The sequence below is a fragment of the Phalacrocorax carbo genome, chromosome 3 (assembly GCF_963921805.1).
Source record: "Phalacrocorax carbo chromosome 3, bPhaCar2.1, whole genome shotgun sequence".
Classification (NCBI taxonomy): domain Eukaryota; kingdom Metazoa; phylum Chordata; class Aves; order Suliformes; family Phalacrocoracidae; genus Phalacrocorax; species Phalacrocorax carbo.
The window spans coordinates 90,671,436-90,685,208 of record NC_087515.1 but is presented as its reverse complement, the minus strand read 5'-3'; the positions used below and the strand labels follow the sequence as shown (position 1 = coordinate 90,685,208).

The 13,773-nt window shown below is 38.5% G+C and overlaps 1 protein-coding gene across 9 annotated transcripts in view; it reads right to left on the bottom strand.

The window, feature by feature from the left end:
- The window catches only part of SNAP91 (synaptosome associated protein 91), a 71,922-nt gene that overhangs the window by 37,068 nt on the left and 21,081 nt on the right, over positions 1–13,773 (bottom strand). For all 9 annotated transcript variants that reach the window (XM_064447700.1, XM_064447701.1, XM_064447703.1 and 6 more), the window contains exons 3-10: positions 13,487–13,629; positions 12,340–12,415; positions 10,477–10,579; positions 8,487–8,580; positions 7,118–7,229; positions 5,592–5,698; positions 4,279–4,320; positions 604–674 (exon numbers count right to left, since the gene is read on the bottom strand). In XM_064447700.1, the coding sequence (XP_064303770.1) occupies positions 604–674; positions 4,279–4,320; positions 5,592–5,698; positions 7,118–7,229; positions 8,487–8,580; positions 10,477–10,579; positions 12,340–12,415; positions 13,487–13,629 (748 nt within the window). The remainder of the gene's footprint in view (positions 1–603; positions 675–4,278; positions 4,321–5,591; positions 5,699–7,117; positions 7,230–8,486; positions 8,581–10,476; positions 10,580–12,339; positions 12,416–13,486; positions 13,630–13,773) is intronic.

Sequence of the window (13,773 nt, the reverse complement as noted above, 5' to 3'; positions counted from 1 at the left end):
GAAGATCCGGAGCTAAGACAGAAATGACTAAAAATAACTTAATGACTACATTCAAAAGCAAGCAACGGTTTAGGTACAATTTAAAGAAGATATCTACTTCAACTTATTCAAGAGATCATAAAAAAACCCCTATAACCATGTCCCCATGCACGGGATATGTAACCATATATATGTACTCACCCTTCGCTAAATTGCAAGGAAAGCAACAGTAAAAGAGAAAACACAGGTTTAGCTTAATCCTTCCTAGACTTAGCCATGACAAGTATCTAGTAAGAAGATGCAAAGCCATTAGAAAACAAAACAATTTTCATTATAAAAGCCTTCGCAGCAGGGAAAACCAGTTCCTTCTAGGAGTTTTCCATAGTTAATTTTACTTCATTTTGGAAGGTGTCTAGTTGTTCGGTGTGTCATTTCCCCCACCCCCAGTACAAAAAAAGTGTTGCCATTGAGATGTCTTTGTAAGAGAAAGGTAAAGCCTAGTCTTACCACAGCTTATTTTCTAGCTAAGTGACAAAAGGAGGTAGGGGGTAGCAAACCTAAACACCAGCTAGCCTCATATTGTTACTATTATGCCTCGATACATAGTACAACACATATACCTACTTGTTGCCAGGTTTTTTTCCTTCCAGTGAGTTTAGATGTTGCTCAAGTGTCTCCATGAGACTGCTAGGAGCCTTGAAAGCAAAGAGAAAGATACACTTCTGAACACTATACATCGACCTAACAATACTTCAAAATCCAGCACCAATTTCCATGAAGTCCACCATGTGCATGCTCATGCTGTTATTTTATTTACACCACTGAAAATAGTGGATTTCCATGCGAGAAGTAATCAGGCAAAGACAGCTTTTGAAAGGTAATACTGTGTCCAAATTTGCAGAGAGAAAACGTTTACCTCTGCTAAACAGCACCTGAAGCCTAAATCCAGGATGTGCTGCTGATCATGCTTTGAGTCAGCATTAAACACTGACAACAGCACAGGCATCCACAGGGTTAATTTTAAGAGTAACAGGTTCGAGGTCATCCATTCAGTTTTGCTTGTAGTCAAACCTCCAACACCTCTCTCACGACCAGAGGGTTAGATAATATTTGCAGTCTAAACAACACAACCTAAAAGCCCTTTCCAATGCCTCCAAAAGCAGCTACCTTTGGTTCAAGAGTCCCAACATCACAAAACCTTATAGCTATTCCTTCTCAAAATAGTAGCCAGGGCACAGGTTGCTGAGCCCAGCAGCTAACTCAAAATTTGGGAAGATTACTGTTTTAGACATCTACAAAAACTAAGCTTTTTCAAGCCTCCCTGATCTTAGGTTTTATTTTAAGCAGCCTTTTTGTGGTCAGGCAATACTCCCAAGCATACACTGTTGTTACAATGATAGATAGCAAAAGCAGTTGTAATTACAGATGACAGTGTGCTTAGCTACTCTGGTATAAAAACAGAGTCCAGATAAGTAGAACCCTACATGATCAACAAGCAAGGAGGAAACCCTTGAGAGATACAATAGCATATTAATAATTCATTCATTCATCAGGGTTACCAGTTCATCAATGGTACAGTCTTTAAACAGGGAATTCTCTTTATCAGTCTCTTTCAGATAAACCACTATTCCTGACAGGGTTTTCATAAATAATGTCTTTAATTTCAGGGTATATATATGCATTTAAAAAGTCAGTTTGTGATGCCTGAAAACAGATTATCCACTGCTATGTAGAGTATGCTGAAAGCCAGCTGGGTGGCTAAATCAGATGTTTCAGAATGCTTAATACCTGCTAGTACCAATGCCCAGCTAAGCCTGTCTATAGTATCTGCATGTTAATTTCGGCATTAAAACTAAGCAGTAAGGTAACTTAACACATGCAGAAATTTAAAATGCTCAGAAAAATCCAGTCCTCAGATGATGTCCCACATACATATACAATGCAGAAACATCTTAACTACTGCTGCTTTTATAGGCATATTTGTTAATTTTTGCACCACAAGAATTTCATTAAACACAAGTGACTTAGATACAAGAATTCTCCAGCAGCAAGAAAAAGAGGAACAAAGGCTAGCATTTGCTAACAAAAAAAGAAAAAAATATTCAGACTTCTATGTATTCAGAAAGGCTATAGCGTAAGACACAAGCTGTGCTTAAACATGTAAGCAGAAAGCTATGTTTAAAAAAACCAACAAAACAACATTATTTCCTGTTACCAGTTACCTCTACACACTTTAAATAGCTTTCCAATATATTATTCATAGGTTTCTTAGAAGCCAGCAAGATAATATGAAACTCATCCAAACAGAATTCACAGAGGAAGCTTCAGAAAATTTCTACCTAGATGCAAAAATTTGGAAATTAAATATTGTCTGGTATCCAATTTGAAACACTGAACATTGCTTAATTTCTTCTAGATACTGCTTCAACATTAGACTAATCCATCAGTCAGCATCAGGGTGGAACCTTATATATGGATCCCCCACTAGATATCTGGGGCAAGACTGCTATACTTAAGAATTGCTAAGAAATAAAAATGAGCCAAGCTCCTCAGCTGCCAGGATGCCTCCTCAGCCTCCAAAACCTAGCAGCCATACTAGGAAGCCCCAAGATGACAGCTATCAACTTGTATTTTAGTATTGTGATCACTTGTTTGGATTTACAGAGTATGTATACACACCAAGCATCAACACAACCAACTTCTTGTGGAATACTACTGACTATTGCTATGGTTTGCTTTCAGAATTTAGGTATACCATTGATATTATATACCATTATATATTACTTACTAGCTGAAATTGTTTTATTATTCACCTTTTATTTATTTCTTTCTCACTGAAATACACTGCCTAGGTCTTATACACAATCTACAGCATGTTGTAAATTAGCTTTAGCAAGTGAGTCCCAAGCAGCCTGTGGGAGAATACAGCTATGAGGGACTACTTGAGAAGACCACTGAGGTGGTCAGGCAGTTGGACTAGATGATCACTGTAGATCCCTTCCTTGCAAAGGAACTATTCTATTCTGTTTTGAAGTGTTGGTTCATGAGATGAAAGGGACGCTCTGGTAGCAGTAACTAAGGTGCTGCTGAGCAAGTACAGCACTGACTGATGATGCAGAACAGGGCTTCTGTAGTCCCAGCAGCCAGCCTTTCCAGCAGGCCGACACAACACAAACAGAAGCAGATAAAAGTGCTACAGGAATTTATAAAGTATGTTTCATTAACTGAGCTTAAGATGAGTTCTTCTGGTTCAAGGACTTAGTTCATGACTGACTGGGCCTTGTTAAAAGGAAAAAAAAAAAGCCCCTGAGTTGCAGAGTTAGGTGAACATACTATTTCAGCTATTTCAGAATTGGATTTGGTATTCCACATGCTGCTAGAAGTCTAAGCTTTCCTCTGCTGAAAGACTTACCAGGCTTCATAGTCCCGTCATATCCGAAATCCATAAAGATTAAAACTTTCCACCTTCACATCATGTCTCACTTTCAGAATTTAACTGGTTTTTTTTAACTGAGAGAACTACTATTCTGATGCTGATTTAAAGCAGGCTTTCAGGAAGCTTTAAAAAAAACCCAGCACATTCATAGGTTATGAACACTTAGGATTTAGAGCTGTTAAGCAATTAGAGCTGCTCCTCTGTTCCAATTTTACTGGCATCAAAACTGCCACGAGTGAACTCTTTCACATGGATCTCTTCCTCCAAGTAAATATCCTTTTCACATTAAACACAAAGCCAGGCACCCAGGCCAATTTGCAAGTGATATTGAAAATGGACCAGCACAATAGAATTTAAGCAGCTACATCATAAAAGTCAATTTTGATGTTAAAAGTTTTGATACATACTGACAGAGAAGTTCAGCAATCAAACCACAACTTCTGCATTTCAACTTCAAGTTCACTGTACCTAGACCAAGACATCAGGGCTAGTGCTGCTCTGAATTTCACCTCTGGACCAAGTCTGTCTCAGGGAGAGATTATGAAGCAAGTCACATCACCACCTCTACACAGTCTGTCATCAAAAATGAACTTGAGCTACAAGTTGCAAGAATCTGTCCTTCAGCAAGGGAAGAGCAAAACAGCCTCCCCTTCAACTATAGGTCAGAAGTCATTGTGAAAGACATTATTTTAGTTACATCAGTCTTCAAAAATAGCTTTGGGTAGTTCTTATTTACAAGTTAGGAGGGCTTTAAAATGTTAGGTGGTATGACTTTCTACCAACATTTACATTCCTGGTGTGTGTCCTAATTACAGAACTTTTAGAGTCTTTTGGGGTCTCTGTAATAATTAAGAGAAGCTTACCTGTGTAAGATCAGGGATGTCACCTTTGTCAATTCCAACTTGCTGTGGATATAAAAAAAGGTAAAATTATTCCACTGCAGCAGACACTAATTTTAACTAGAACTGTGGTACACTCTTCAACCTATAATGCACTTCATCTTTAGAAAAAGACTATAAAGTTAACAAGTGCATTTTTTTTTAACAAATTAAATATCCATTTAACAAAACAAAAACAAAAAGGAGTTTGATTCTACCCAGGTAAAGTTCATACTTCATACTGCAAGTCAGGCAGGGCTTTCTGGTCATACACTGTTGTCTCAGACAACAGCATTAGTGAACTGCCAGACACATACCACCCAGATACCTGACTACCGTAAAGAAGTTCTCCGAAATTCAGCCAGTAAGCAAATCCTATAAGACATCACTAAAAAGTTCTAAAGCTCGTCACTGTTGTTCCGTCCTTCTCTCCTAGCATTTAAACAAAACAAGATGAGGTTTAAATCAGCAGTCTTCTATTAGTTGTCCTGTTGCTTCACTATGGCTCTTCAAAGTGCCTGTTGGTGTAGCTTTTGCAAAAGAACAAGCTCCACTGCACCTAGTAACCCTGAAGCAGAGTCACTATAAAGCCTGTCTTGCAAAGCTGACCTATAGGTGTCTGAAGTAATTCACTCCCTCATATCAGACATCCCATACCATTCAGGAGTCTAGCAGGCTCCTTCATAAATAGTTAAGTAAATTAGCAGAAACAAACTTTTTATTCCGCTCATTACTCCTGTCCATTATAATGAAGCATGAAACATGGAAAATGTGCATCTTGTGCCAAGGAGCCAACTACCATAAATGAGAGCCCACCAAAAGGGTTAATTAACCATGTAATAGTTGTGTTGTCCATATAAGAGGATAACAAGGATCAAAACCAAGAAAATCTCACATTCCAGTTAACTTGTAGTTGGCTGCCAAGATGTAAAAAGCAGACTTATAAAATCATTATGCTTTATTCCTAATTGCTCTGCCTTCCTCTGATGTTCAACCCTGTCCTAGAAGCATACATTTATTACAGCATTTCCAAGAAATATTGATATGGTTGAAGTCATGTTCTCTGTTATGCTATCAGGAAAGCTGAGGCTGGCTGCACAGTAGAGACATGGAAGTCCTAAACAGCACTTAACTAGTTCAAGAAGAGCTGAACAAGCAGATCCAGGAATTTCTACGCTGCCTCACACTTATACACAGTGAGTCAGATGCTTAACAAGTGCAATTAATATTTTATATGGGTGCTAAAAAATTCACAAAATGCTTAAGTGCCAGACTCCAGAAGACTGGAGGTCACTTACCTCTGCAACTTTAAGAAACTCTGATACTCTGGTCATTCGAGTAAGAAATCGTTTGTAGATTTCAAGAGCATCTTTACATTGTCCCTTTTTCATTTCAAAAAATTTCTCTAGAGAAATAATTCGGCAAATTTCAGTTAAGATATCTTACATTAGGTCTGCATTCATCAGCAATTCTAGTTTTCAGGAAAATCAATAATATTGCACTCCATTAACATTTTTCTACTTGGACAGTAATCTAGTGGTGTTCCTAGTCCTTAGAAGAACTTAGAAGTTGGGCTTGCTGAGCTGCTAAAGAATTATATAGACCGGAAAATTGCACCCCAACCAGCTGTGGCATTGTGTATGATGTAAATCAGCTTTTTAAAGTTAAAAAGGAAGCAGGTGAAATAGCTACCAAACTTAAATTTCAGAGTAATTAAGGATACTTAAACATGTCCTCTCCAAAGTTGTCTTCACTCCAAAGAACAGTACTTTTTCCACTTGAGCAGCTCTCTAAAGTTGGTTTGTATCTATTCTCAAGCACAACTGCCACATATTTCAACCTGAACTTACACTTTAAGTAGCAATAGACAGCAAAATCTCAATCCAGTTATGCCCAACACATCTGTATCTGTTTTGTAAGCTTCCCATGCCTATAGTTTCAGTCAAAACACCTGGGACTTACTTTTATGAGACCACCAGAAAGCACTGCAAGATGGATTAAAAAAAAAATTGTCTGAGCTTTACAGTTCAGGAACATATTTTTGCCTGTTCAGTCTCTGTAACCTCTGTTTCTTCCTGTTCTAGCTGCAGCCAGAGTTTTAGGTCAGTCATGCTGGCCAAGCAATGTCAGTTTTTAAGCTGTCTTTATAGACTAGCTGAAGTGCTCACAAGTTTTAATAGTTGGAGCTCATTTTCTGTAGTATCAGTTGTGTTTCCTGCAGTTTATGGAAACTCCTGGTTTTAGACTCCATGACAAAGCCTTTTGCAGTGACAAATTAAGGTGTTATGCTGATGATCACTCCAAGCTGCTTGAGATTCAGAATGCGCTCGCAGCCTCCTATACACTCTGTAGGCTGATGGTAGGTAGGGCTCTGGAGGGGATCCAGCTTTGGCAGTCATGCTTTCAGACATATCAGGAATGTTATTCAGGAGTATATTACTTCATAAGGCTATCACACAGCATATATAACACAAGGATCTGGGCATCTTAAAAATGCATTCAAATAGAAAACAGTTGCTTTGCTAACTTTTGCAGGACATATTGTGGAAGCTCACACAGCACTCTACATTTCTTTAGGCACTGAAATGTTTAGTACCTTTAAGTACACTTCTGTACAATTTTAAGGGCATATGACAATCCAGCCTCAGACAAGCACTAATGTAATAGGTTATGGCTTAAAGTTTTCTCTCGCTTCGGAACAGAATAATCAGGAGAAGTGTATTAAATTTTAATGAAAATTAAGTAGAAAAAAACCTGAAGCAGATCTGAAACTCGTGTTTTCACTTGCTCATGGTATGTGAGGTACAGACAGCGGCTTACTTACCTAGTAAGTTAATAACCCCATCATTGTAGCAAGCAAAAAGTTTGATAAGATCTTTAAATAGAAGCATGAATGCAGCATTTATGACACCATTTGTCAGTTCATTTGGATGAACCTACAAATAAAATACCAGTTATTTACAGCAGATTTACTGAATGCAATCAGAAGTTTTAGCTTGCACCAGGTATCTGATGCGGTTATAGAATCAAGCACTGAATACAGGCTTTCACACAAAGAAACCAAAGGTTTCAGTTAGCAGATCAAAGTTTGTTTTCTTCACCACTCCAAAACAATCTACTACAGAGTACCACCCCATCAACAGTAAACATCTTCGTCTTGAATCCTTCACCTATCACAGAGGTGGAAAGCAGAGATGCTATTAAAGCTTTAATGAAACTGGACAAAATATGTCAGTTCACAGCTGAACAAAACCCCAGTAGTCTACTAGGTAACATAGGTGGGTTATGATGTCAAGGCCCTTCCAGTTCTCACATTAACTTGGTCAGAAAATAAGTGCTTATTAAATAAAAGATCTTTGTTTTATTATCAAAAAAAAAAATCTCTGCTTCCAAGATCATTATCACAATTCCTAGGCCATTTAAGTAATGAAAACATATTAGCGAGATGTGTATTTCTAAGGCTTTCCTCTGAAAGCTGTAGTTGGGCCCAGCCTTCCATCTGGGCATGTGTCCTTCTACCCACCAAGAACAGAAGAACTTCAAGATGGATTCCTTCAGAGACCTCTTTGCAACATTACTGTACCTGCTACAGAAGCTGACTCATGGTTTTAGCCTTAAGGCAGATAATAATAAATAATAATAATCCCACCAACTTTCATAACATTATTACATTACAAATATATTGTAGACACTTATATCTACAAATAGTCTAGATTAAAGTTTATCCAATCCAGCCTACAGCTGAAAACTAGAAGAAGGTTTTGGGGAAGCCAAAATAAAACCTACATGTGATATTTTAATGGCTTTTTCTCTCCCCCAAAAAGTAGTTGGTTGCCAAGACACAGAGAAAAGATTCTTCTGTCTTCTTGCTTTGTCTGTTTCTTCCCTTCACTGATGCAGAAGAAACTCCCAGCTCCGAGTCAGCAGTCTTCAAGAGCCCTCATTTCCAACAATGTTCCCCTACCCTCTCTCAAAAAACAAAAAGTAGGATCTACACATTTTGTACATATAGGAAAGGGCCATCCTTCACCTTACTCCACCTCAGGGGAATACTGAAAAGGGGATTTTATTTTTTTTGCCCACATAATGGGATGATCAGTAAAGTATTACCTACAAGGTGAAATGTTTAAATTACAATGCAGCATTTATAAGTCACTGCCCAGTGTTAATGCTGGGTCAGCTTCAATACATACGTCGAATTCAAGTAGTGCGTCAATTTGTTCCTGCAATATTGGCATACTCTTCAGTAGCTTTTCAGGAGCCATTGTTCTCATTACACCGTCAGCTCTGCAAGCGGGAATACAGATTAGAAGCCATGGTGTTTCACCTCTCCCCAAACTGATTTGCTGTCTACATTTAAGCTTAAAGCTGCTATAACCCATTTCAAACTTTGGAGCACTATCTGATTCTCCTGCTTCCCACAACATCACAAGAGCTGGCATGGAAAATGCTTTAACTAGCAACGCTCCCTTACAGAGGGCTAAGAAGGGTTTTACGTTAGAGTGATGAATGCAATAGATTCGTCTCTTTCCATAAAGAAGACACTCAGTTTAAATAACTTGACAAGAATTACTGTCACAGAAGTACTTAGAGCACTGATAGTCTTTGTGCATTAAGTTTGTTATGAATAACTAATGACAACTCATTGATAACAGTACTTTTTAATGACATGTCTGTGGTCACTGAGGACAAAAAAAACCTATAGGTTGGAGGGTTTTTTTCCCCATCAAGTGTTACAATACATGCATGCCAATCCAGTGGCAATTCACGTTAGGGCAATCTTTGCTTAGAGCTTCTTTCCTCAGTATTCCTGGTACTAATTAATTCCATTACTCCTTCATAGCACTTCCACTGACTTTGACCTGCCTTATCAGTCCTGAACCATTACTCCAACAGGTTCGCACAGTGGTCATGGATGTGTAGCATTCCCTAATTGCTGTCCATAGACTTGTAGCAGTCTGCACACATGCCTGTTAATTTCTGAATATCACAAAACTGACAGGTATAGCGTCTCCTCTTGGGGAACGCATACCACCACTTTTACTTATTTTATGCTATACTCTAGGGAAACACCTTGTTCTGAGCACCAGAAATAACATGCATAGAAAGCCTTTCCAGTAACATACAGCAAGGCAGGAATAGAAGGATTCCCAGCAACTTATGTTTATTTAACATGAAGTGTTTGAAGACACTAGCTGACAAAGGGAGCTTAAGATGCTAGCACTGCAGGAGCCTGCTGGATCAAAGCCTGCCTGAAATATCAATCCAACTAGCTACTAGTCTTCATGTCAAAAACTTAATGATTCACATTCTAGATAGGCTCAAGAGATAACTACTTTGGTCCCCACTTTGGGAATGGCATCCAGCTACACGACAGTTTGAGAAGCAGGAGAGGAAAGCCTGGCAGCGATACCTGTATTAACAGCTCAGAATCCCAAGCTGCTGAATACACCAGAACTGCCAGAACAATCCTGTATGCAACTCATGATTAGCAGGAACATCTTTAGCATGCAGTCAATTAAGCTGCACCTTCAAGGGGTGTTAAGCCACTTGCTGTTGTCTGTCCTTCAAGATAGAATCTAGAGCCATTAAAGTCCCAGTCAGAGGAATCAGAGACCAAAAAAGTGGTCTGGTAAATACCAACATACTACTGTGGGCAGGGTTAGCTTCTTTTTTTAAACCACAGTCCTTGTAGGAAATAAAACCAGTAGTTTACAACCTTGTTCTCTTCAGTTTGTAACCATTTGCTGTGTTGCATGCTAAGAACTTTAGGTGTTCGCTTCAGTTTTCCTTTGTAATCAGTCATCTTTCTTATGGAAAGGGTCTGGAGAGTAATGATATATCCTAAATATAGCTTCAGAGCATTTCCTTCTTCAAATCCTAAACACAGTCTCACTGCAGCACAATTTAATGAGAGTCAGATTTAACGCCTAGCACTAAAAGCTCCCATTTCTGCAATGCTTCTGTATTTGCCTTACTACCCACAGTCTTTCCTCTCCTCCTTGTACAATTTTTAACCCATTACAACTACTTAAGAAATCCAACCATTTTGGTGTTTCATTGTATCTAAACAAAAAACATAAGAACTAAGTCACTGAGACACTAAAATTAAGCGTAATGGCACAAACAAGTTTTTCATGGGTCTGGCATCCAGATCAGTTTACATATCTAAACTTTGCTTACCCTTTCTTCACTCTTGCAAAGTCAAATGCCATTTGCCTGTAGGAAAACGCTTTTTCATTCAAGTATCTACTATATCGCCTTATAAATGTGGACATGTCATAACCTGCAAAAAAGTCAGGTTTTACATTTAATTTTCATGCTTGTTTGGAGGTTCTTTAGTAAACAATAATATACAGTCAATAGGCCCTAATGTTATGTGATCTCTGTTGCACTGGACAACCATACATAGAGAGCAGGCATCATAAGTCATCTACCAGCTTCTGAAGAAAAATGAGTAGTGCTGCATCAAAACAATATACCACTGTCCTCTGCTTCCAACAGATTCATCCAGTGCACCAGTGGCATGATTCCTGGGGAAACCTGCTCGTGGGTCCTACACAGTTATGTGGAAACATTATTTAATGGCAAAGTTACTTACCTCTCTACTAATGCGGAAAAATGCCAATTTAACGAAAAGTTTATACTTAACTGGTACATGACTTCCAGAATAAAGATCGACTTCAACGATCCCGCTATTTCATATACATCAGTCCCTCTAACTCTTGCATCAACCTTCAAAATTGCCCTGACTAGGTTTACCAGAACAAAGAAATTATGATGGCATTCACAGAAATTAGTGCCTTCTTTGAACTACTATACCAGAGATCATCAAGGCACATGATACTGTACAAGCAGCCTCAAACTTCAGTGACCTTCAAACCTGTAAGACTTCTGAACAGTTAGTATTACAGTCTTCAGGTATTTCTTTCAAAGTTTCTTCCTCTAAGCTACAGAATGTGTGCAGAAGGCAACTCATCATCCTCTTCAGGATTTGTTACCTTTGTTAAAATCCACACCCCTTGACTTAGTCACTGACTGTATTTTTCCGTAATACCTCTCAACGTTGAGTATCTCTGCCAACTCAGAATTAATACTGCCAACTCTGATACTTCATTATCTATGAAATACTGTTGTATTCTCTCTGAAATGGCAATTTAAGTTTAAAGAAAGTGGCAAAGAACACATTTAACAGAATTCATTGTTGCCAAATACCAGTATTTTTGAACATGCATAGCATGTTTTGCTTAGACAAACACAGTTTTAATATTTGTTTGGCTTTGTTCCTGCCCTGTGTTGCCATTTCTAAAAGATGCTCAAGTGTTTTTGGTGTCACACGTCTCCACTGAGAGATGGAGTAACATGGCATTGCTTTGACCTTGCCCATTCCTGCATTCTGCATACAGTCTACATTCTCTGACAGCTGCTGAATTATAAGTTTCCTCTCTCCTCTACTACAGCTACCATGAAACAAGCTTTTCCTCTCTTAAGTGAAGCAACAGGAAAATTCACTAATAATTCTAGAGTCTAAGTAGAAAAGTAGACTATAAGCTTTAGAGACAACACCTCCTTAATTTTTGCCTAGACCTTCTAAATTCACTACTCAAAACCAGCTAGTTCTTTTGGTGCCTTCCCACTGCCTCCCCAAATTAAACATTTGTATAGACAACTCCTAAAAAGTGCAGTGTCCACAAGCAACCAAATTACCATTTAAGGATGAGTAAAACAAAAAAAACTAAATGGAAAGTTATCTATTCATTCCTTAACTCCCATAACAGTAAAGGAGATAGCTGACCCAGCCCTGATTTGAACCAGCACTTTTTAAGGGAGTTGTACCATTTCACCTCGAGTAAAAATTTTTCAGGAACAGAAACACTGTACTGTAGTTGTCCAGCTGTTGACTTGAGCTCCTGTATTCATTAAGTACTTATAAAAAGGTTTCAGTTTCACATTTTTATATTATTTGCACCTTATGAATGAAGGAGCCAATTAACAATAGTATCTTATTTGGAATCTTTTTAAGATTATAGACATGAGTAGGCTTACCATGAGATCCACTTTTGTCCAGAAAATTGCTGAGATTGAACAATGTGTTTCTAGATGCCAGGTACTGAATAAATCTCTGCAACACAAAGTTATTTTCTTATCACAGGTTTTATCTGAAGACTTTGTACCTCCTAGCAAGAAGATTACCAGTCTAGCTCCACCATACACACATGAAAGCCCAGATTTTCATTTTAGCCTGCAATAACTTCCTCAAAACCCTTTAATCCATTCACATTAATTATGTTTAGCCTGAATCTCCACTAAATGTCCACTAAATGTAGATTCTGTGCAAATACAAACCAGATTGTGGAAGAAGCCGTAAAAATGGTTAATTTTCAAAGAGATTTGAAGAAGCACAACATTTATCTGCTTTCAAAGCAGCATATCCAGGCTAGTCCCAGACTTTTCAATCCAGCTGCCCTCAGTTTCAGCCAAGCTGAGGACCTGTTTCAATAACAGGCCCCACATCAAGTATAGGGACTAACAGACTGAAACAGTTACAGAAAGCAAATCAGAATTTTGGCCAAAACTTGGAACAGAAAAATAAGACAGGAGTAAAGTTTACACTGTGACATTGGAGAAGTTCATTGCATGAAAACACTTTATATACAGCCAGGGAGGAATTGTTTCATGGTCATACTAATGCTCTTTAAGTAAGCTTTTTGTTTTTACACAGACATACCAGTCTATACAGGTCAAAAAAATGCAAGGGCAAGGAAAACACAATCCAAAACGCTATCAGATTGAATTTACAGCTCTAGGAAGATTTTAATGCTCATGCAGAAAGGGCAGCTATTTGGATGGCAGTACGCATGTGCCAGAACATCAACTTTGACTCTAGTCAAAAAGTCCCAGCTATCTTTAATCCTGCATAGCTGTTTTCAGCACAGATAGCACACATTGTCAACATCCCAGATCAGGCTGCTGCTTGCTCTTATGCTACAGTTTTGTAAATGAAGAGACAGATAATCGGCACACCTCCAACTACGTTATTAAAGGCAAGTTTGCTCCTCATCAAGAACCATACTTGCCGTTTGCTCTCAGGTCCTTACTGGTTCAGAAGAGATGCCTTTGCACTACTAACATCTTTTGGCTTGGAGTCTGCTCAGTGCCAATGTGGTCTCAAGAAAAAGCTGATGACACTTACCTCATTGCCATGAACCATTAGATGATGTGTGGTAACTAAGGCTTTGAATACAACCACCCAGCTACTATTTGTTGCTCGCTCAAAAAGTGTATCAGCCATCTGAGGAATATTCACGTTTGTTTCATTAGTTGCTTGGATCAAGTCTGTATGAGAGAGAAGAGGAAGGTGTTAGGTGCTACTCCAGGCTGCAGGCCATGGTTGTGAAAAACAACAAGTTCAGTGCTTAAGTTCCACATTTGGGGGGGGAAAAAACCCCACCCACCAAAAAAACCCACCACCAAAAAACT